The 24,253-nt window shown below is 29.2% G+C and overlaps 1 protein-coding gene across 2 annotated transcripts in view; it reads left to right on the top strand.

The window, feature by feature from the left end:
• The window catches only part of LOC135139527 (uncharacterized), a 52,725-nt gene that overhangs the window by 25,265 nt on the left and 3,207 nt on the right, over positions 1-24,253 (top strand). For both annotated transcript variants that reach the window (XM_064069799.1, XM_064069800.1), the window contains exon 2: positions 19,047-19,268. In XM_064069799.1, coding sequence (XP_063925869.1) covers positions 19,048-19,268 — 221 coding nt within the window. In that variant the 5' untranslated portion in view covers position 19,047. The remainder of the gene's footprint in view (positions 1-19,046; positions 19,269-24,253) is intronic.

The raw sequence follows: 24,253 nt of genomic DNA, 5'->3' as shown, positions 1-24,253 counted from the left end.
TTAAATGAATTGTAAATTAATTTTTGATTTACAATTTTTCTAGTTTTCATTTTTAAAATGTAATAACATTAATTTTTAATATCTTTCACTTTTCTAGTTTTACAGTTTTAGAAGTTTTCCATTTTTCTATTTTTAGATTTGAAAACTTTTTCATTTATTCGACTCTTCAGTTTGTTTTATTTCTTAATTTTTCAATTTTTCGATTCTTCAATTTTTCATTTTTTTAATTTGCAATTTTTCAATGTTCCAAATTTATAATTTTTTGTTTCTTCAACTTCAATTTTTTCAATTTTATCATTTCTTTAATTTTTCGATTTTCAGTTTTTCAATTTTTCATTTTTTTTGTTTCTTCAATTTGACGACATACAACTCTTCGAGTATTCACTTTTAAATTTTTCACTTTTTTGATTTTCCAACTTTTGGATATTTCAATTATTAGATTTTGCAATTTTTCGATCCACAATTTCACGAGTTACCAATTTTTTTATTTTACAGTTTTTCGATTTTTCAGTTTTTCATTTCTTCAAATTTTCGATGTGAATTATATACATATTTCGTTTCGATTTTTTACTTTTTTTATTTTCTTGTTTTTTTCAGTTATTCGATTTTTCAATGTTAGGATTTTAATCAATTTTTCATTTGTTGAAATTTCAATTTGCAATTTTTGCTTTCAATTAAATAATATACATAATACGTTTATTCATTCCAACAGACGTTAGTCTATGGTGGACATGTATACACAAAAAGACATTAAATTCAACTTAAACTATTCAGTTTTATATTTTCTTTATTTTTTCGGTTTTTTGATTTTGAAATGTTTTAATTTCATAACTTCTGTTTTTTTCAATATGAAATTTTTTAGTTCTTAGAATTTTCAATTTTTGGAAACGCAATTTTTCGAGTTTTCAGTTTTAGTTTTTTAATGTTTTGTCTTTTCAATTTAAATTTTTCAGTGTCTCGATTTTTAAATTTTCTGTTTCTTCAATTTTTGGTTTGCAATTTTTGTAGTTTGTCTCTTTTTCATTTCTTCGATTTTCTGTTCTGTTTCTCGATATTTAACTTTGACATTTTATAATTTCTCGTTTTTACAATTTTTGGGATTTCTAGTTTTTCGATTCATTCATTTTGTTCTATTTTTAAGTTTCTCATTTTTTGTTTTTCGATGTTTCAATTTTTTATTTCTTCACTTGCAATTTTTCCTTTTTTCAGTTTTTTGATTTTGTTTTATTTTTCCAATACATATTTTGGTTTTCGAATTTTTCAATTTGATGATTTTTCAACTTATCTAATCAAAAAAATGGAAAAATTACAACATTGTAACAGTGAAAAATGAAAAATGAAAAAAACGAAAAAGAATAAAATGAAAATTTTGAAAAATCTAAAAATTGAAAATCGTGAACTTGAAAAAATGAGGAAGCGAAAAATTCAAAAATCGAAAGACGAAAACGAACGAATCGAAAAAACCAAATATGTATTGTAAAATTGAAGTATTCAAAAATTAAAGAATTCGGAAAATCGGATAACTGGGAATCCAAAAATGGCAAAATTGAAAAATTTAGAAACTGAAAAATTAAGGAACTGAAAAATCATAAATTCAATAAACGAAAAATTATAAAGTTAAAAAAAAACATTGAAAAAATAAAGGACTAAAAAAACGAAAAACTGAGATAAAAAAAATAATTTTAATAACAATAATGTTTATTAGTGCCTTAATTACAATATATCACTATTGTTTGTGCACATGTCAATTAACAAATTATACCAATACATATTAAATTAATTTTAAAATATCTTTGTCACTACAAAATTCTCCAATGTTGTATTTTCTTATGAAAATTAAACACCAGGAAAATGAAAAATAAAAATCAAGAATAAATTAAGGAAACGAAAATTGAAAAATCGAAAAATTAAAAATTGTAATATCGAAAAATTGCAAAAATTAAGATTGAAAAAACCAAAAATGATGTGATTTTGTATCATTTTTTTTCTAAGTTGCTTATACATAATTATAAAAACTACTAAACCACAAGCATAGAGTCACAATATTTTGCATACTTCAAGGAAGGATATATTTTGCAAAATTTTGAGATGATCTCAGGACGAAAAAATATACTCGTTGCAGTTAGTTGGAAAGAATATAGCGAGCGTTGCGAGCTACTGGGTGCGAACAAAGCTCTCAGAAATATTTTTTCCCCTTTGAATAAGTAATAAATCAGTTGTATCTTCTTCCTCAACATTAAAGAATAGAAATGTGGTATCTGTGATACATTTAAATCTAAATTCGAACCGTAACACAAAACTTAAATTAAATTGAGCACCTAGCAGCTGCGGCAATCTGTTCAGTTGTCCATTAAACATAACACATACAAAACCAAACCGCTTAAACATTAGCAAATAGCCTGAACAACCACATAATAAAATTTTACTCGTTTATGAGACACCAACTCTTATCAAATCATGTTCAGCAACAAGCGCTACAATAAAACCGCTCGACATCTTTTTTATAGCTGACACACATCCAGAAACTATCCACCTGTGCGTCGACTCTGGAAATATTTTCATCACAAATGATTGCCTTTTCAGTTGAAAGTTCGACTTCTGCCTTCCCTTTTACTAAATGGAAGGAAACTGTTATGTAGAGGATCTGCTCCCTTCCAAAACCTTAATGCGATAATGTAGAACAAGATGGATGTGTCAAAGGAGGGTTTCTCTTACGCCGATGCGGTGTCTTTCGAGACTATTTACTGATAAAAACGTGATGATAAAATTTTTATGTACACCATGGATACTTTGTTTTTGTTATATTTTTTCAGGGGTTTTGTACTTAACATTTTATTAAAGTGTCAAGTGCGCTGAAAGTAGAGACAAGCTTTCATTAAGCACAGAAGCGATTAGAAATTGGACGTGAAGAACTTAATGCATTTTCGAAGTAAGAATACACTTAGCGCTACAGGGTTAAATCTAATAGAAGTTTTATTTTAAAATGGGAGTCTAGCTACTTACAGTTTCATGGATGCTGTTAATGTAAAAAATTACCACGCGCATATACTTGATCGTTCGCCCGGCGCCTCCACCATTTTTCCACAGCAAAATTAAAATAAAAATTAATCCTATTAAATAAATATTAATGGTGTAAATAATTTAAAAACAAATTAGCATTTTCGTTTGTGAAATTATCTTAATGTAATTGGATAAATTTAAATTTAAAATGTTAAAATAATGCACATAAAAACTTAAAAATTCAACACAAACTAATGAAACAAGATTTAAAATGCGATTAAACTAATTTTCGTCTCACAATGGTGAATAAAACGCGCGTTCTCGTTCTAAATTTATTAACACCTAAAATGCATTACATTAGCGTTTGTGGCGAACCTTCATTAATAATTGGGCGCATTATTTTATTAATAAAAACACTGTGTATTTCATGTACAGAAATTATTACAGCAATTTACCAAATACGTTTACGCCTATCCAGCTACTCACCGTAATTAAAATAACGCATTCATAAAAGCACATTTTTTACCAAACAAAACACGAATATTATTGTTCTTGTCTTATTCGGGGTAAACATTTCGCCTAATATTTGTTCCATTTGTTGACAGACATTCCAAGTATGAACGTTTCTATTTTTATTCTACCACTCACTGTCATTTTAATTATTTTGTCAGCGTGATCCCTCGATTGAGTGTCATCGATGAGTTAATAAGCAAAGAAGCTTATGTTAATATTTTATCGATAGCAATTTCCGTGAAATTTATAATTTATTTTCGAACACGGCAGAGTCGGTTTGAATGTTGGAATGAAAATAAATGCTTGTTTATTTTGAATAATTAGAATGCGTATTTCCACAAAGACTTTGTTAAATTTAAAAAACTTCGCCGTTTGGTTCGATGCTTTTTTATAAAGGTTGTCAGTCATTATCTGGCAGGTCGGCGGAGTGTGTGAGTAAATTTTTAATAAAGTTTCCGGCGCTTTATGCAACTGGTGATTCGATTTAGTTTAACAAGCAGCTCGCAGAATGCGCGTTTTGAATGTTTCAGCTGATCGTGAATGAAATTAAAACTATGCATTTCCACGAAAAACAATAGGTTATGCAAAAACTGAAAAAAATCTTGTGTATACCTTTCTTTTTGAAGTTAAAACAATGGCGTGTACGGAATTTCAATATTTGCATTGTCCAGGTATAAGACCGTGCATTTTTAACTGGAATGCCGTGCATATACAGTATAAATTCATTATGTATGCACTGGTTACAAAAAAGTCTAGTCAGGTCAAATATATAGAATTCTAGTTATTTTCACATAATAAAATTTATTTCCTTTTGTTATATCTTACAACCGTTTGAGAACGAAGGAACGAAAATAATATTTTATTTCCTAATTATCTTATGATGAAAAGTTGCTGAAAACTGAAAGAAAAAAACGTGAGTTTCGGATTTTCATTTATTCTCATTTATGTTCTTTCGACAACAATTGCAAATATATCATTTTTTCTACCCGAGTGTAAGCTAAAGAAGTTTAATAATAGAGTGCGGCGAAAGGCTAATATCATGTCTTCTCGACGTTTCCTTAACTCCTAGAGTATGAAAAAGTAGGTCTTCCGTTTTCATTAGTCTATTACCAATTCGCGATTTTATTAGACGTCTAGATTTCTGGACAAGGAATCAGATGTGTAAGAACATCTTAGAATTTAGATGTTTTAAGAATGTCATTGACATGACAAAATGTTAATAAAAAATTTTTGGTTTATCCTCTTCAAAGACTTGATGACGCCATCTCAAATTTTGCTGGATAAAGATCTGTCCAAAGTGCACTGTGGCTTACAATTGTGCTTTATCATATTGCCTTTTTATCACCTTTTGTGCTTTTTTTAGTTTTCTTTTCTTCTTGCTTTTTTCTTAGATTTGATATTTTTTCCAATTTTTTTGCTGCTTATGGTCCCCTTTTTTTTGTCCTTTGCTTTGACGCTTTTTTTCGGCGTTCTTTGTCGCCCTTTTTGTCGTTTTGTTTGTGATTTTTTCGTCCTTTTGTTGCTTTTTTCTGACATTTCTTGTGGCTTTTTTTGGACAGGATCTTCTGTCGCTTCTTTGTTCGCTACTTTTTTTTGTGGTCTGTTTTTCCTCATTTTCTTATTGCTTTTTTGTTACTTATGTTTATCGTCTTTTTTTCTTTTTTTTTTCTTTCTTTCTATTGTCACTTTATTTTGTTACAATTTTATTGACACTTTTTTGTCGTCTTTTTTTGTTTCGCTCTTTAGCACATTTGTATTTTTTTGGCTGTTTTTGATAGCCATTTTTTGGCTTTTTTTGCTTTTGTCTTGTCTTTTCTTTTTTTGCGCTTTTTTGGCAGCATTTTTTTTTAGACAATTTTTTTTCGATTTTCAAAATTTTTAATGTTTCAGTTATTACATTTTGCAGTGTTACGATTTTTCATTTCGAATTGCAATATTTGGTTTGGATTTTTTATTTTCATTATTTTTCAATTATTCAGTTTTTCAATGTTTATATTTTATAAATTTTTTATTTTTTCGGTTTCAATTTTTCGAGTCTTTCATTTTTCATTTCCTCAAATTATCGATTTGCAATTTTTTGCTTCGGATTTTTATTTTCTTCAGTTTGTCAATTTTCTGATTTTTCACTGCTCCAATTTTATAATTTTTACATTTTTTTAATTTTCTGGTTTTCCAATTCTATTTTTTTCAGTTTCTCCATTTTTCAACTTTTCGTTTCTTCAATTTTTGATTTTCAATTTTTCTAGTTAATTACAAATATTCAAATTTTTCACCTCTTCAATTTTACTATTGTAGAATTTTTTCATTTTTCAATTACTGGTTTTTAAAACTTGTTCATTTATTTGATTTTCAATTTTTCGATTTTAAATTTTTGAATTTTTCTATATTTAATTTTTCATTTTTTCGATCTCCCAGTGTTACAGTTTTTTGGCTTATAATTTTCGGGTTCTACAAATTTTTTCGATTCGTTTATTCTCCTTTCCAATTTCTCGATTCCTTAATTTTTTCGACTTTTAAGTTTCTCAATTTTTGATTTTTCAATGCTTCAATTTTTCGTGTATTCAGTTCTTCGATTTGCAATTTTTCGATTTCCCACTTTTTCTATTTTGTGATTTCTTGTTTTTGTCTTTTCAATTTTACGATATGTAACTCTTGGAATTTTCATTTTTAAATTTTTCAGTTTTTCGATCTTTCAACTTTTGGATATTTTAATGTCTAGATTTTGCAATTTTTTGATTTGGAATTTCAGGAGTTTTCAATTTTTCAATTTTTAGATTTTTCAGTTTTCGATTTTTCAATTTTTCGAATTGCAGTTTTTCGTTTCGGTTTTTTACTTTCTCTATTTTTTTAGTTTTGCGGTTTTTCAATGTTCTGATTTTATAATTTTCCTTGTTTTCAATGTAAAATTTATCAATTTTTGGATTTTTCAATTTTTCGATTGTTTAATTTTTCGTTTCATCTATTTTCGTTTTGCAGTTTTTCTACTTTTCATTTTTAATATGTAATAATATTAATTTTTAAAATCTTCCGCTTTTCTAATTTAACAATTTTAGAAGTTTTCCATTTTTCTATTTTGGATTTGAAAACTTTTTCATTCATTAATTAGACTTTTCATTTTCTTTCGTTTTTTGATTTTATATTTTTTTGTTTCTTCAATTTAATTTTATCAATTGTTCATTTCTTCAGTTTTTCGATTTTAAATTTTTCAGTTTCTTATTTATTTTTGCTTCTTCAATTTTACAAGTTTTCACTTTTACATTTTCATTTTTTCGATTTTCCACCTTTTGGATATTTCAGTTATTAGATTTTGCCATATCTGGGTTTGCAATTTCACGAGTTATCAATTTTTAATTTTTCGATTTTTCAAATTTTCATTTCTTCAATTCTTGGCTGCATTTTGTTTGACAATTTTTGGATGTTTCAGTTATTAGATTTTGCAGTGTTACGATTTGTCATTTCGATTTGTAATATTTGGTTTCGATGTTTTATTTTCATTATTTTTCAATTATTCAGTTTTTCAATGTTTCGATTTTATAAAATTTTTGTTTTTTCCGTTTTAATTTGTTCGATTTTTCGATTTGCGATTTTTCAGTTTTTCATTTTGTTTGGTCCAATTTTAGATTTTGCAATTTTTCGGTCTAAAATTTCTCGAGTTTTCAATTTTTGTAATTTTTCACTTTGTCGATTCTTTAATTTTTTATTTTGTCAAATTCTCGATTTGGAATTTTTAGTTTCGGGTTTTTATTTTTCTGGTGCAATTTTCTTCACCATTTTTTGTTGCTTTTTTCTTCGGTATTTGGTATTTTTTTTATTTTTTTCTGCTGTTCGTGGCGTCCTTTTTTGTTTCTTTCCCTTTATTTTGGTGCTTTTTTGGCGGTATTTTTGGCGTTCTCTTCGTCGTTTTGTTTTTGATTTTTTCGTGCTTTTATTGCTTTTTTCTGACATTTCTTGTTGCTTTTCTAGCAATTTTTCTGACAGTGTTTTCTGTTGCTTTTTGTCTGCTATATTTTTTTGCGGTCTGTTTTCCCTCATTTTTTACTGCTTTTTCTGGTCGCTTTTTTGTTACTTTTGTATATCGTCTTTTTTACTTTTTTCTTGCGTTCTTTTGTCACATTTTTGTCACTTTATTTTATTCACACTTATCTTGTCGCCTTTTTTCTTCGTTTTTTAGCACATTTGTAATTTTTTTCTGCTATATTTGATAGCTATTTTTTAGCTATGTTGCTTTTTTTCTTGTCTTCTCTTTTCTGCTCTTTTGGCAGCATTTTTTTGTGTACAATTTTTTTTTTCGATTTTTAATTTCGATTTGCAATATTTCATTTCGGTTTTTTATTTTCTTCATTTTTCAATTATTCGGTTTTTTAATGTTTCTATTTTATCATTTTTTGTTTTTTCAATTTTAATTTTTAATTTATTCAATTTTTGAATTTGCGCTTTTCAGTTTTTCGTTTTGTTTGTTTCAATTTTAGATTTTGCAATTTTTCGATTTAACATTTCTCGATTTTTCAATTTTTTTTCCGATTCTTTAATTTTGTATTTTGTAAGATTTTCGATTTGCAATTTTTGTTTTGGGTTTTTTTATGCAATTTTCTTCACCAATTTTTTTGCTTTTTTCTTGGGTTTTTGGTATTTTTTCCATTTTTTCTACTGTTTATAACCCCTTTTTTTTTATTTTTTTTGTTTTCCTTGTCCTTTATTTTGGCGCCTTTTTGAAGGCAATTTTGGCGTCCTTTTCGTCGTTTTGTCTGTGAATTTTTCGTGCTTTTGTTGCTTTTTCTGACATTTCTTGTGGCTTCCTTGGTAATTTTTTCTTTCAGTGTTTTCTGTCGCTTTTTTGTTTTAATCATTTTTTTGTGGTCTGTTTTCCCTAATTTATTTATTGCTTTTTCTGGTCGGCTTTTTGTTACGTATGTTTATCGTCTTTTTTCCTTGCTATCTTTTGTTACATTTTTTGTCACTTTATTTTATTGCAAGTTATAATTTCATTCACACTTTTCTTGTCGCCCTTTTTTGTTCGCTTTTTAGCACATTTCTAATTTTGGTCTGCTACGTTTTATCGCCATTTTTTAGCTTTTTTTGCTTTTTACTTGTGTTTTCCCTTTTGCGGTCTTTTAGCAGCATTTTTTTTGTATACAATTTTTTTTCGACTTTCCAGCTTTTGGATGTTTAATCTTCGATTTGCAATATTTCGTTTCGTTTTTTTTTATTTTCTTTATTTTTTTAGGAGTATTATTCAGTTTTTTAATATTTTGATTTTATAATTTTTTGTATTTTCAATTTTAATTTTTTCAAGTTTTGGATTTGCGCTTTGTCAGTTTTTCGTTGTGTTTGTTTCAATTTTAAATTTTGCAATTTTTTGATTTCAAATTTCTCTATTTTTCAATTACTCGATTCTTTAATTTTTTATTCCTTGTCAAATTTTGTTTTCGGTTCTTTATTTTTTTGGTGCAATTTTGTTCACCATTATGTGTTGCTTTTTCTTGGGTTTTTGGCATTTTTTTCCATTTTTTCTACTGATTATAATTCTCCTTTTTTGTTTTTTGTTTTTTTGTCCCCTAATTTAGGCGGCATTTTTAGGGCCCTTTTCGTCGTTTTGTTTGTGGTTTTTTCGTACTTTTGTTGCTTTTTTTCTGGCATGTGTTGTGGCTTTTTTGGTAAATTTTCCGAAAGTGTTTTTTGTCGGTTTTTGGTTTGCTACATTTTTTTGTGGTCTATTTTCCCTCATTTTCTGACTGCCTTTTCTGGTCGCTTTTTTGTTACTTTTGTTTATCGGCTTATCTCTTTTTCTTCTTGCTTTCTTTAATCACATTTTTTGTCACTTTATGTTGTTGCAATTTTATTCACACTTTCCTTTTCGCCTTTTTCTTCTTCACTTTTTTAGCACATTTGTAATTTTTTTCTGCTGTTTTTAATCGCCTTTTTTGGCTTTTTTGGCTTTTTTCTTGCCTTCTCTCTTTTGCGATTTTTTGGCACCATTTTTTTGCGGCTTTTTTGACGTCTTTTTTATAGAATATTTTTTCCCTGATTTTTTTATCGCTTTTTTTTGTAATTATTGGGGCTGTGCTTTTGTACCTTTTTCGTCATATTTTTTGTGTTTTTAGCTTTTTTTGAAAATTTGTCGCTTTTTTGTTTGGTACATTGTTTGTTGCCTTTATTTCCTCATTCTTTATCGCTTTTTCTTTTTGTATGTCTGTCTTCTGTCTGTCGTTTGTGTCGGTATTTATTACACAGAGAATCTCAGAAACTAATGGAATAACCAAAATTTGTCTAATCTTCTCTATCAACAACCTGAAGACCTCATCTTAAAAATTTGCGATGTAAATGTTAGTTAAATTTCATAAAGTAACATATTTTTATACTTGTGGTTTATGAATCCGCCTTTTTACAAAGTGCTTTTGTGCAGAATATATTTAAAAGACACCGAATAATATAAGGAGGAAATTCAGATTCGTATTGGCAATATATTATGTCACTATGTGCCATTTCCATTTTATTTCTATTAACTGTTAGAAATATTAAAAAAGCCAGTTTTTCTACGTACTGAAGATATTTATAATTAAAGTTATATGCTTCAAAAGTTCTCTAAAGTAAAGTTAAATAAATTCATTTTTTCAGAAAAAACAATTTAGAAGAAAATTTGGATGTCTAGGGTAAAAATTCATAGCGGATTCATACAACATAAGTACAGGAATATGTTATTTTTATAAAATTTAAATAAAATTTACCATGGAAAATTTTGAGGTGACGTCGAAGATTATTATTTGCCTGTAAAAATCGACACAACCAGATAGACAGAAAACACAACACTAGCCATTTGACAATAATTTTTATTTTCTTTAATTCTCAAGAACGAAACTTTTCACCAACTGTTTACAAACAAAACTTTAACAGTGTTTGTACTCCTAAAGCTACGGTTCGTCGAATAGAGATTTAAGACGAAAAACGTGCATTTTCGTTTTTCGTCTTAAATCTCTCAGATATGGATAATACAATCTCTTGAACTACCGAATCGATTCCACTGATTTTTTTCCTTTTATTTCCGTTCTATTTCTGATTCTATGTTCATTTTTTTTATACATAAATATAAACGTATGTAAAATTGGAATAATCTGCGCAGAAATCTTCTCCAAAAATAGGATACTATTTTTTCTCAATCTTGCTATTTTTAGATTACGCTGGATGTCTCAAAACAGAATCAATTTATTTTCTCGATTATGTCGGAAACGTTTTATCTAATTTCGCTGAATTTCTGGAAGCACACTTATTTAACGATTATTGCTATCTCGTACGTGTTGTGTATTAGAGGTGAGGGAATTCGTAAAAGACGAGACAGCTTTTTTGAAAAGAGCTTTACATGACAAGACTTAATGATGAAACGTATCGTTAGTAATTTATCAAATTATTTTGTTGTAAAAAAAAATTAAACATTTTTAACACTGCTGAGGGAATTTTTAACTTGAGGGCTTTTTTGGAGCACAAATTTTATAAATAACTATTAATCAATATCACAACGCCCTCGTGGTAGGTGTTGGTGACAAAACATTTTTAATAAACTTTTTAGTTAGGAAATTTGCGCATAAAAATGTCATTAATTTGCTTAAAAACTAAAATTCTCCTTATTTTATTTTAAAATATGGTTTACGAAAATTTGTTGAAAATAATGCCCGGTTTGGATACCTATCAAAAACAGAAAATAAATATTTCGTATTTGATTTCAAATGTGTAGATTTTAGCGCTTTCTCCATTTCAAACAAAGCAAAATTTACATGCGTCTGCTGTAACGTAAAGCGGTACAAAATAAAAATAAACTTTACCCCTTTTAGGTAAACTTAGAGATTTAAAGCGAGAAACATTGGATTCAGTTTCTTGCTTTACGCTCAACACAGATAAAAATTTCGCACTACACTAAACTTACAAAGTTACAAAAATGAATTGAAGGCCAGCTTTTGTTCTAAAACATAATTCCAAGGAAACAATTTAGAAGAAATTATCCCTCTAGTTCTAACTAAACCGCAACATTGCCCGAACAAATTTCCCAACACAATTGCCTGATACCTGTGAATGTAAACGGGATAAACAAATTACGAAATAATGGAAGCTTTAGTAGGGTAGTGGTCACTTGCCGGAAGGCATAATTTGCGCTTTAATACAACAAATTATCGCCCAAGTGCTAAACTACCAGTTTTTCACACTTTACTCAAATTTATTGCCTCGTGTCCAGTGCACATATTTTGCTTCTCTCAGAGGTCACATGCTGCGAAAATAAATTAAAAATAAATAAGAGCAGCGACAGGATAATGGATGCTGTTTGTTCCTGATTTATATTTATCCTGTCTTGCACCACTCCAGATTTATAACCACTTAATTCCGTTTTAGGTTTGAAGAGATTTTAATAACGAATTTAGCCGACTTAAGAGTTAGCTTATCCAAGCATTTAATAATTTAATAACGGGGTATGTAGCAGAATTCATTAAATTTTCAAACACACATTAGTGCAGTTTGTTGAAGAATACTTACATCCGTAATTCGTATCGTGTTATTTTTCTGCGTTTGTTTGAGGTTGTTATATTTGCGTGATGTGCGTCCATGCAAATGAAACATGAAGGCCTGGATAGATAATTGAAGGTGGATAAATACGATATTAACTTCTGTTTATTACGACGAATGGATTCTTAAAGAGAAACGAAAGAGAAATCAAAATCTAAGGCCAGTTGTATAGGAGGTTGCTTGAAATGAATTTTCAGAGGTATCGAAAGGTCGTTGTTCGTTATTATACAAGTTGAAATTAATAGACGTTCCGTTCCATTAATGCAATATTAGAATTTTGTTTCATTTAATTTGGTTCAACTGTTGAATGATGTAACTGAACCGGATGATGAATTACTTCGTTTCGAGTCGCGTGTTTATTAATATAAATTTCTGTGTTCGTTTATTTATTTATAACTTTCGTATTTCACGTAATTAAAAAATATCAGGGCGTTCCTTTGTTGTTTGTTGTTCTCGTTGCTTTTAGTAATGAAATTGATTTGAAATTTATTTACAAAAATTGTAAAGGTGAATGTCATTTTATTTGTGAAGTTAATTTATCAAGGATAAGGGCTGTATTTTTAGAGACAGAAACTTTAATTTTGTCTAAACATTGTTACATAGGTGCTAGTTGTGTACCAACCCAACAAAAAATCAATTGAAAGTGTAATTTTATTAGTCTTTTATTTTATTCTTTGAAATTACTTAAATCGTTTTTTTTTTGTAAATTTCGACCACCAGAAACCATTTTCGAGTTCACTTCTTCAAAAATTTCTATAATTTTTTCAGAATCGTCTAGTAAAATAAGTTAATTTGTGAGATTTTGGAAATTTGATTATTCGTTCTTAAACAAGATTTTTTTCATAATTTTTGGCTACCCAGGAATCAAAAAATAAATTCATCTTTCACAAAAAGTCGCAATTGCTCTAGAATTTTCAACGATGCTCCTCAATCCTGGACCGGGACCATCAACATGTCATATTTTTGGATTCATCTCGTTGGGACCTATCTCTCAGAATTTTTTTTTGATATATAGATAACTTTTTCAAAAGCTCATTTTTTCAATCTTAGAAATTTTCAATTGCTTTTGGACCATTTTAACAAATTACCAAAATTTTTTTCCACTTCATTTCTTCAAACATTTCTACAATTTTTCCAAAGTCGACAAAATAAAATATGTTACATATGAGTATATTTTGAGATATTTTAAACAATTGATGTTAAACCAGAATATTTTGAAATTCGGTTGCCGGATGGACTTTGGATTATTTTTCCAGATAGACGCATCATCCCTTCTCAAATATAATTTTTTTCATAATTTTTGGCCTCTCAGTCTTTTCGGAATCGCGCTAAATTCATCCTTAAAAAAATGTTACAATTGCCCTAGAATTTTTAACGATGGTCCTAAATCTTGGACTAGGATTTATTTGTGGATTTTTAGACAATTTTTCCGAAAGCCCATTTTTTAATTTTTTTTCAATTTTTTCAATTTTAGAAATTTTCGAATACTTTTCAACCATTTTAGAAAATTATCTAAATGGATGTATTTGTATATTTCGACTCACAGAAATCATTTTTCGTTTCATTTTGTCAAAAATTTCTACATTTTTTCCAAAATTGCTGAAGTAAAATGTGTAAATTTTTGGGATGGATTTCAACTCGTCGAAATCCATCTTCTAAACCTTTTTGTGGATTTTTAATCAACTTTCCCGAAAGCTCATTTTATAATTTTTTCAATTTTCAAATTTTCGATTACTTTTCGACCATTTAAGAAAATTACATAAATGGATATTTTCTTAGATTTCGACCTCCGGAAACCACTTTCCGCTTCATTTCTTCAAAAATTTCTACCATTTTTCAACAATCGCCAAAGTAAAATGTGTCAATTTTTGAGATATAAAATGTGTCAATTTTTGAGATATTTTGAAATTTTGATTTTGGTACCGAATATTTCGAAAACCAGTTGCTCTAGCGATTTTCGATTCTTTCGCAAATACACGCGTCATTCCCTATCAAATACGATTTTTTCAATAATTTTTGGCCACCCAGATTTTTCAGAATCAAGCCAAATATGTCCTTAAAAAAAATTGAAAACCAAAATTTTCATTGATGGCTCGAAACCTTGGATCAACATGTCATATTTTTGGATTCGGCTCGTTTAGACAATTAGAATTTTAGAAAATATCTTAAATGGATTTTTTTTATAGATTTAGACCTTTATAAGTCATTGTCAGCTTCATTTCTTCGAAAATTTCTACCACTTTTCCAGAATCGTCAAAGTAAATTCTGTAAATTTTTGAGATACTTTAAAAATTTGATTCTGGAACCGAATATTTTCAAAACCAGTTACCTTGTCGATTTTGGATTATTTCCATAAATCGGTGCTTTTTTTCTTCTCAAACACGATTTTTTTCATAATTTTTAGCCACTCAGTTTTTCTGGAATCTTGTCAAATATGTTGTTAACAAAAATTTAGGGCCAGAATTTTCCTTGTTGGCCCTAAATCTTGGACCATCAACATCATATTTTTGGAATCAACTCCTCGAAATCTATCTCACAGAATTTTTTGTGAATTTTTAGACAACTTTTCCGAAAGCCCATTTTTTTAATTTTAGAAATTTTCGAGTAATTTTCTAGAATGGTCGAAAAGTAAGAAGAGAAGATTTTTTGTAGATTTCGACCTCCAGAAGCCATTTTTCGCTTCATTTTTTCAAAAATTTCTATTTTTCCAGAATTGTTCAATTTTTGAAATATTTTAAAAATTTAATTTTGGAACCGAATTTTTTCAAAACCGGTTGGCCTAGCGATCTTGGATTATTTTCCCAAATAGACGCATCATTACTTATCAAACACGGTTTTTTTCATAATTTTTGCCCACTCAGTTTTTTTTGCATCGCGCCAAATATGTCCTTAAAAAAATTGAAGGTTAGAATTTTCATTGATGACCTTAAACCCTGGACCTCTCTCCTATAATTTTTGTGGATTTTTAAACAACTTTTCGGAAAGCTTATTTTTTTCAATAGAAATTTTCCACCGTTTTTTGGATATTTTCGAAAAAGGTTTTACTGTACATTTCGATCTCCATAAGCCAGTTTCGTATTAGTTTTTTCAAAAATGTCTACAATTTTTCCAAAATCGCCAAAGAAAAGAATGTCATATTTTGACATATTTTAAAAATTTTAATTTGAAACTAAATATTTCAGAAACCAGTTGCCATATCGGTTTTGGATTATTTTTTTAAGTAGATGTGTTATTCTTTTTCAAACGCGATTTTTTGATAATTTTTGGACACTCAATTTTTCCGAAATCGCGCTAAATACGCCCTTAACAAAAATGTCATGATGTCATCAATATGTCATATTTTTGGATTCAACTCGTCAAAATCTATCTCCCAGACCCTAAATGGTTGTTTTAGTAGATTTCGACCTCAAAAAGTTATTTTTCGCTTCATTTCTTTAAAAATTTTTACTATTTTTGCAGAATGTAAAATGTGTGAATTTTTGAGGTATTTTAAAAATTTGAATTTGGAACCGAATATTTCGAAAACCAGTTGTCCTATTGATTTTGGATTATTTTTACAAATATACGCATCATTTTCTCTCAAATACGATTTTTGTCATAATTTTTGGCCACCCAGTTTTTTCGGAATCAGCGTCAAATGTATTCTTAACTTTAACAAAATTTAGGGCTAGAATTTTCATTGATGGCCCTAAATCTTGGACTGGGACCATCAACATGTGCACTTCTGGATTCCTCTCTCCCAGAATTTTTTGTGGATTTTTAGACAATTTTCCCGGAAGCTCATTTTTTCAGTTTTAGGAATTTTCGATTACTTTTTGACCATTTTAGAAAATTACGCAAATGGATGTTTTTGTATTTTTCGATCTTCAGAAGCCATTTTCCGGTTCATTTTATTAAAAATTTCTACAATTTTTCCCGAATCGTCAAAATATATGTAATAGTCAATTTTTGAGTTATATCAAAATTTTGATTTTGATCCGAATATTTCGAAAGCTAGTTGCCCTATCGATTTTGTATTATTTTCCCAGATATGCACGTCATTCCTGCCAATAGACGATTTTTTTTCACAATTTTTGGTTGTCCAGTTTTTTCGGAATCAAACCAAATATGTCAAACATTTAGAACCAGAATTTTCATAATGCCCTAAATTTTGACCCAGGACCATCAACCTGGCATATTTTTGGAGTCAATTCGTTGAAATCTTTGTTCCAGAATTTTTTGTGGGCTTTGAAACAACTTTTCCGAAAACTCATTTTTTCATTTTTTTCAATTTTAAAAATTTTCGATTACGTTTCCATGATTCTAGAAAATTACGTAAATAGACGTTTTTGTAGACTTCGACCTCCATAAGTTATTCTCCGCTCCGTTTCTTCAAAAATTTCCACCATGTTTCCAAAATCGCCAAAGTAAAATGTGCTAATTTTGGAGAAACTAAAAATTTGATTTTGGAACCGAATATTTCGAAAACCAGTTCTACTTTCGATTTTGGATTATTTTCATAAATAGGAGCATCATTTATTCACAAACACGATTTTTTTCATAATTTTTGGCCATTGAGTTTATTCAGAAATGGGCCGAATATGTTTTTAACAAAAATTTAGGGCCAGAATTTTCATTGTGCCCTAAATTTTGGACCAGGACCATCAACATGTCATATTTTTGGAATCAACTCGTTGAAATCGGTCTCAGAATTTTTTGTGGATTTTTAGACGATTTTTGCCAAAGCTCATTTTTTTATATTTTTCAGTTTTAGAAATTTTCGATTACTTTTCGACCATTTTGCAAAATTACAATACATAGATTGATGTTTTTGTAGATTTCGACCCCCCAGAAGCCATTTTCCACTTCTTTTCTTCACAAATTTCTACCATTTTTCCAGAATTGGCGAAATAATGTGTGCCAATTTTTGAGATATTTTAAAAATTTGATTTTGAAAAAGAATATTTTGAAAAACAGTTGCCCTATCGATTTTGGACTATTCTCCTAGGTATGCACATCATTCTTGCTAGTACACGATTTCTTTCGTAATTTTTAGCCACCCAGTTTTTTCGGAATCGGCCAAATATATTTTTTTTAAAATTTGGGGCCCAAATTTTGAACCAGGACCATCAATTTGTCATATTTTTAGATTTCACTCATTGGAATATTTTTAAGCCGAATATTTCGAAAACCAGTTGCTCTATCGATTTTGAATTATTTTCACAAATAGACGTATCATTTCTTATCAAACACGATTTTTTGTAATTTTTGGCCAACTAGTTTTTCAGTATCACTCCAAATGTCGTTAAAAGTAAATGAAGGCCAAAATTTTCATTGATGGCCCTAAATCTTAGACCAGAACCATCAGCATGTCATATTTCTGGGTTCAACTCGTCGAATGCTATCACCCAGAATTTTTTTTTTATTTTTAGACTACTTTTCCGAAAGCTCAGTTTTTCGAAATTTTCCATTACTTTTCGACCATTTTGAAAATTTAAATAAATGGATGTTTTTGTAGATTTCGACTTCCACAAGCCATTTTTAGCTTCATATTTCTAAATTTTTCCAGATTCGCCAATCTAAAATGTGTCAATTTTTGAGATATACATATTAAAAATTTGGTTTTGGAACTGAATATTTCGAAAACTAGTTGCCTTATCAATTTTGAATTATTTTCCCAGATATGCACATCATTCCTGCTCATACACGATTTTTTTCATAATTTTTGGTTACCCAGAATTTTCAGAATTGAGCCAAATATGTCTTAAAAAAATTAGGGCCTGAATGTTCATTGCGCCGCTGAATTTTGAACCAAGACCATAAACATGTCATATTTCTGGACTGAACTCGTCGAAATCTGCCCCCCACGACTTTTTTGTGGATTTTTAGACAAGTTTTCCGAAAGCTCATTTTTCAATTTTTTTCAATTTTAGAAATTTTCGATTACTTTTCGACTATTTTGGAAAATTACATAAATGGATGTTTTTGTAGATTTCGACCTCCAGAAGCCACTTTCAGCTTCATTTCTGCAAAATTTTCTACAATTTTTTCAACAATCTCCGAAGTAAAATGTGTCAATTTTTGAGATATGAAAAGTAAAATGTGTCAATTTTTGAGATATGAATATTAAAAATTTGATTTTGGAACCGATTATTTTCTCAAATAGATGCATCATTTTTTCTCAAATACGATTTTTTTCATACTTTTTGATCATCCAGTTTTTTCGAATTCGGTCAAATATGCCTTTGGCTTAAAAATTTGAGGCCAGAATTTTCATTGATGTTCCTAAATCTATCAACATGTCTATTTCTGGATGCAACTTGTCAAAATCTATCTCTCAAATTTTGTTGTGGATATTTAAACAACTTTTTCGAAAGCTCATTTTTTCAGTACTCACCACTTTAAAAATTTCTGCCACTTTTCTGGAATCGTCAAAGTAAAATGTGTCAATTTTTGGGATACTTTAAAAAGTTAACTTTGAAACCCAGTATTAGGCTCAATTTTATTTATGCCACGACAAAACTTCTAGGTACTTTTATTTATATCCACAAAAGATTGTTAGACAGATTTTAAAAATTAATTTTTTTTTGTTACATATTTAAATCGACGCAATAATTAATTGTAAATGAAATTTAGGGCCTTAGTAAAATTTCCTAGATGACCATTAGGTAATTTCTGGTATGACTCTCGTTACATATAATGAGATTTTGAAAATGACGTCATAAATGCTCTGAATGGGAAGAGCCACTATACTTCACTTCCCGATTTACCACTTCTAGAGTAAACTTAAAATACATTTAGTATTTCTAAGTAATAAATTTTGCAGTTTCAAAGACTATCTATCCATAAAATTGCCAACAGATCGTGTTTTACGAGCTGTAAATTGCCGAATGACCCTATCACAACACACTTTAGCTGCATCCGTGAAAATAAAAACCAATAAAACGTCTTGTTCTGCAACCAAATCAATTTACTTACATTTTTCGTTTTTCTTTTTTCTTTTTCAGTATGGCGTTCCATCATGCTGCGTTATTCTCAACGTTGATATTTTTCCTTTGGTTGCTCCTGGTGTCCAGCGCTCAAGGACGACGGGACTCGAAATATCCTCAAGTGCGAACTCCTCAACAAAGATTAACTCGAGGCATCGAACATCTCAAATACCACAACATGGACCTGGGCACAGCTAGGGGATATGGAAAAAGGGCTGTCGACATGCATAACGTCAACAAGTAAGTCGGAAAATCGCGTTAGGTTTTCAGTTTCGAAGACGGTTCACAAGCGGTAAGCTTGTTAACGAGTGGGATATCGGCGAATTCAGAAGGGACTGGGTTTGGTCGTACGAGATTTTCGACATTTCGCTGAAACTTCGGAGCTTCATAATACCTAGAAGACGGAAGATCGTGAATCAAGCGCTTTAATTTAGTGCATCTTTTGCGACGATGTTGAGCTTTCGTAGACAGCGAGTTTTACTCTCTTATCGTAATATGCAAATTTTAATAATGCGCTTTATATTGACATTTTAGCCCTTATTACTTGTTACACTAAAAATCGAGCTCTCATTTCATTACTCGGTGGCGGTGTTTTAAGCATAGGCTAACATTCACGGAGTTATAGCTGTTTTATTGGTCTGGAACGCGCGATACAATTTTGTAAAGCAAAATTTCAAATTAAATAGGGGAAGCGACGTTTTTTAAAATACGATTTTAAATTGCGAGCAAATTCCAAGCTTTTTTGGCTATGAGAAAATTTATGTTCGAATAATTTATTGCCGGGATGTTTGTACGAACGCAAACAAAATTTATGTTTATACATATTTTAACAACACTAAGTGCATTTATAAGAACAACAAGGTTTTATCCAAAAATATGTTGACTGTGCCAAAGGTCGTATTTTATTCGATATTGTATTTCAAATTAAAAACGTTTATGATGAACTTTCCCTCCTTTTGACACAAAATTAAAAAATAAAATTAATTGACGTCCTTCATAAACATTTGAGAGCTGCATCAATTTTTGGCAACAATTTTAAATTGTGAGTCAGCATTTTAATTCCGAGGAAAATTTACAGTTTTTTTTTAACATTTCTGACAAAGATTGAATATTTTGTGATTCGAAGAGCAAGTTTTTTAAATGTATTATTCGGTGGGTTTTGTAGGTCAAAATCTGAATGAAGTCATGTAAATGTTTTTTTATTAAACCCCCTGTGTAAAAATATTTATGTATCTGTAGTAGGTAGCCGGATAAGACGGGTATTTGCGTTAATGGATGAGGAAAAATCGGTAATGACTGTTTAAAAAGGCTAACGAATTTTATTTGCTTGGATTTCATTTATTGTACGAGAAAGAGCTTAAATCAATATTTATTTTGCGCTGCAATTTCGTCTGTTGTTTTTACAATATACGAGTGTGCCAGTAAAATATAAAAAAACCAAATAAATAGCAAAAACACCGAACAGATCAAATATACAGCTACATAAATTTAAAATTTTCTTTTTTTCTAATCAGATTGAAATAAAAATTAGGATTGTTTTTTTATTGGTTCAGCACAAAAAAACGGTTTGGATTTTTTTGCGAAAATTTGAATGTCAAGGGTAAAAAATCGAGGCTGATTCATGAACCACAAATACAAGAGTACGTTATTTTATTTAATTCAACAAACTTTATATATTTTTTTTGTCATTCGTTTTCAAACAGGATTAATTTTTTTTAATTTTTGGCTAACCAGTTTTTCGAAATCGCGCTAAATTCATCCTTAACAAAAAGTTACAATTGCTCCAGAATTTTCGACGATGGTACTAAACCTTGGACCAGGACCATCAGCATGTCATACTTTTGGTGTCAATTCTTTGAAATCTATCTCCCAGAATTTTTTGTGGATTTTTGGACAACTTTTCCGAAAGTTCGTTTTTTCAATTTTAGATATTTTAGAAATTTTCGATTAATTTTCGACCATTTTTGAAAATTACATCACTGGATGTTTTTGTAGATTTCGACCTCCAGAAGCTAATTTCAGCGTCATTTTTCTTAAAATTTTCTACAATTTTTCCAGATTTTCCAAAGTGTCAATTTTTGAGATCTCTTAAAAATATGATTTTGGAACCGAATATTCCGAAAACCATTTGTCTTATCGATTGTGGATTTTTTTTTCCAGAAATGCACATCATTCCTGCTTATACACGATTTTTTTCATTATTTTTGGCCACCCAGTTTTTTCAAATCGAGCCAAATATGACCTAAATTTTCGTTGTGCCCTAAATTTTGAACCAATAATATCAATATGTCGTATTTTTGGAGTCAACTCGTTGAAATATATTTTCCAGAATTTGTTGTGGATTTTTAGCCAAGTTTTCCCAAAGGCCTTTTTTTCAATTTTTTCAAATTTAGAAATTTTCGATTACTTTTCGAACATTTTAGAAAATTATCTAACTGAATATTTTTGTATATTTCGACCTCCAGAACCCATTTTTGCCTTCATTTCAATAAAATATTTCTACAATTTTTCCAGAATTGCCAAAGTAAAATAAATAATATCAATTTTTGAGATATTTTAAAAATTTGGTTTCAAAAACGAGTTGTCCTATCGACTTTCCACTATAAAAAGTGGCCTATTATTATTACGACGATTCTCCAGCTGAGTTCCTTGGTTTACGTTCCTCTTATACTGCTATAAAATGTTATTATGCAAGGTAACATTGAGGCGGATTCATAAACCACAAATACAAGAATATGTTATTTTATTTAATTCCACACATTTTATAGAAGTATGTATTTTTTAATATGGGGCTCACAGAAATGTTCGATTTTATTGTTGAACCATTTTCGAAACTTATAAAAAAAAATTTTTTGTAGATTTTAACTTCCAGAAGCTCGTTTTCGGCTTTGCTTCTTCAAAAATTTCTACAATTTTTCCAGAATCGCAGAATTAAAATCTGTAAATTTTTAAGATATTTTAAAAATTTGATTTCAAAAATAGAATGTTTCGAAAACCAGTGTTTGGATTATTTTCCCAGACAGATGCATCATTCGTTTTCAAACATGATTTATTTTTTATAATTTTTGGCTAACCAGTTTTTCGAAATCGTGCTAAATTCATTCTTAACAAAATGTTACAATTGCTCCAGAATTTTCAACGATGATACTAAACCTTGGACCAGGACCATCAACATGTCATACTTTTGGAGTCAATTCTTTGAAATCTATCTCTAAGAATTTTTTGTGGATTTTTAGACAACTTTTCCTCCTGCATTTTAGAAAATTACATCTTTGGATGTTGTTATAGATTTCGAGCTCCAGAAACCATTCTCAGTATCATTTCTGCAAAATTGTCTACTATTTTTCCAGATTTTCCACAGTAAAATGTGTCAGTTTTTGAGATATAGGAGTATTAAAAATTTGGTTTTGGAACCGAATATTTCCAAAACCAGTTGCTTTATCGATTTTGGAATATTTTCCCAGATATGCACATCATTCCTGCTCATACACGATTTTTTTAATAATTTGTGGCCACCCAGTTTTTTCGAAATCGCGTCAAATGTGTCTTAAACCAAAAATTTAGGGCTTCAATTTTCATTGTGCCCTAAATTTTGAACTAGGACCATCAATAAGTCATATTTTTGGAGTCAATTCGTTGAAATGATTGTTCCATAATTTTTTGTGGATTTTTAACCAACTTTTCCCAAAGGCCTTTTTTTCAATATTTTCAAATTTAGAAATTTTCGATTACTTTTCGACCATTTTAAAAAATTATCTAACTGAATGTTTTTGTATATTTCGACCTCCAGAACCCATTTTTGCCTTCATTTCAATAAACATTTCTACAATTTTTCCAGAATCGCCAAAGTAAAACAAATAATATCAATTTTTGAGATTTTTTAAAAATTTGGTTTCAAAAACGAGTTGTCCTATCGACTTTCCACTATAAAAAGTGGCCCATTATTATTACGACGATTCTCCAACTGAGTTCCTTGGTTTACGTTGCTCTTATACTGCTATAAAATGTTATTATGCAAGGTAACATTGAGGCGGATTCATAAACCACAAATACAAGAATATGTTATTTTATTTAATTATACAAATTTTATATTTTTGTACTATGGACATATCTTGAAACAAGTGACAGTGGAAAAAAAACATTCGATAAGGATGAGATTCGTACCCTAGAACCGAAGTCTGAGAGTCAATTATTATCAATTCCACTCGACTACGAAGCACAGGGTTTATAGCGCCTAAAAAATGCTTGTAAAGTAATTGTTATAAAAAATCAAAGCGCATTCATAAACCACGTGTACAGGGGTATATTATTTCATAAAATTTAGATCCTTAACTACGCAAAATGTTGAGAGGACGTATTTAAATTATTGGACGGAAACGAGAGATCTACTTTTTTGTACACTAAGTATCATGAAACGTCTAGAAAGCATGGAAGTATTACAATACTTCCTTAGCTTATGCTCGGGAAATAACAAGTGATAAAACAAACAAAATTAAAGTGGATTGAGGAAATATTTTTTATGTCTTTGATTAAAATTTCATAATCTAAAAATTTGATGAAACAAACAAATCCTCGGAATTTATGAATTTTTAATGCACATGTTCCAGATATCGCTTTCATCATTTGTACACATTCAAGTTTTAATAAAAGACACAAAAAATATTTACATGACTCACTGTAATCTGAAATTATTTTATTACACTTGAAAATAAATAAAAAATAAATAACGTAAATGGCGTTTTTTGCACATCCGTTTTTATTTGTCGAGCGTAAGCTAAGAAATTTGTTACAGTATCTATCCAGCGAAATTTTATGTATTATTGAGACTATTGAGATTACTGAGAATTATATTAACGAAATTCATACCCGCCAAAAATTTGATGAAATTTTGATCAACATTTTATAAAATAGCATACTCCTATACTTGTGGTTTATGAATTCGTGTTGATTTTTTACTCCAGAGATCCGAGTTTTCGCAAAAAAAACAAAATTTTACATTTTACAACAACAACATTTTTTTTCTTGCACTGTTACTTGTTGTACCTGTATCGGGGTGATTCAAAGCAATACTGCATAATTTTAATCACTAATAAAATAGCAAAAAACAAGTCAATGGTCGATTCTTTAAACAACACCATCACCATGACCATGTTTCGGACGGTAAGTTCTTGTAGAGAAATAAAGATTTTGCAATTAAACCCCGCCCCCAGGCTCAGAACGAATAC

This window comes from Zophobas morio, unplaced genomic scaffold (assembly GCF_036711695.1).
Source record: "Zophobas morio isolate AGI-343-1 ecotype UQ-CSIRO unplaced genomic scaffold, CSIRO_AGI_Zmor_V1 ptg000031l, whole genome shotgun sequence".
NCBI classification, from domain to species: Eukaryota; Metazoa; Arthropoda; class Insecta; order Coleoptera; family Tenebrionidae; genus Zophobas; species Zophobas morio.
Note: the sequence above shows the minus strand (reverse complement) of the source record. Positions and strands in the feature narration are given on the sequence as shown.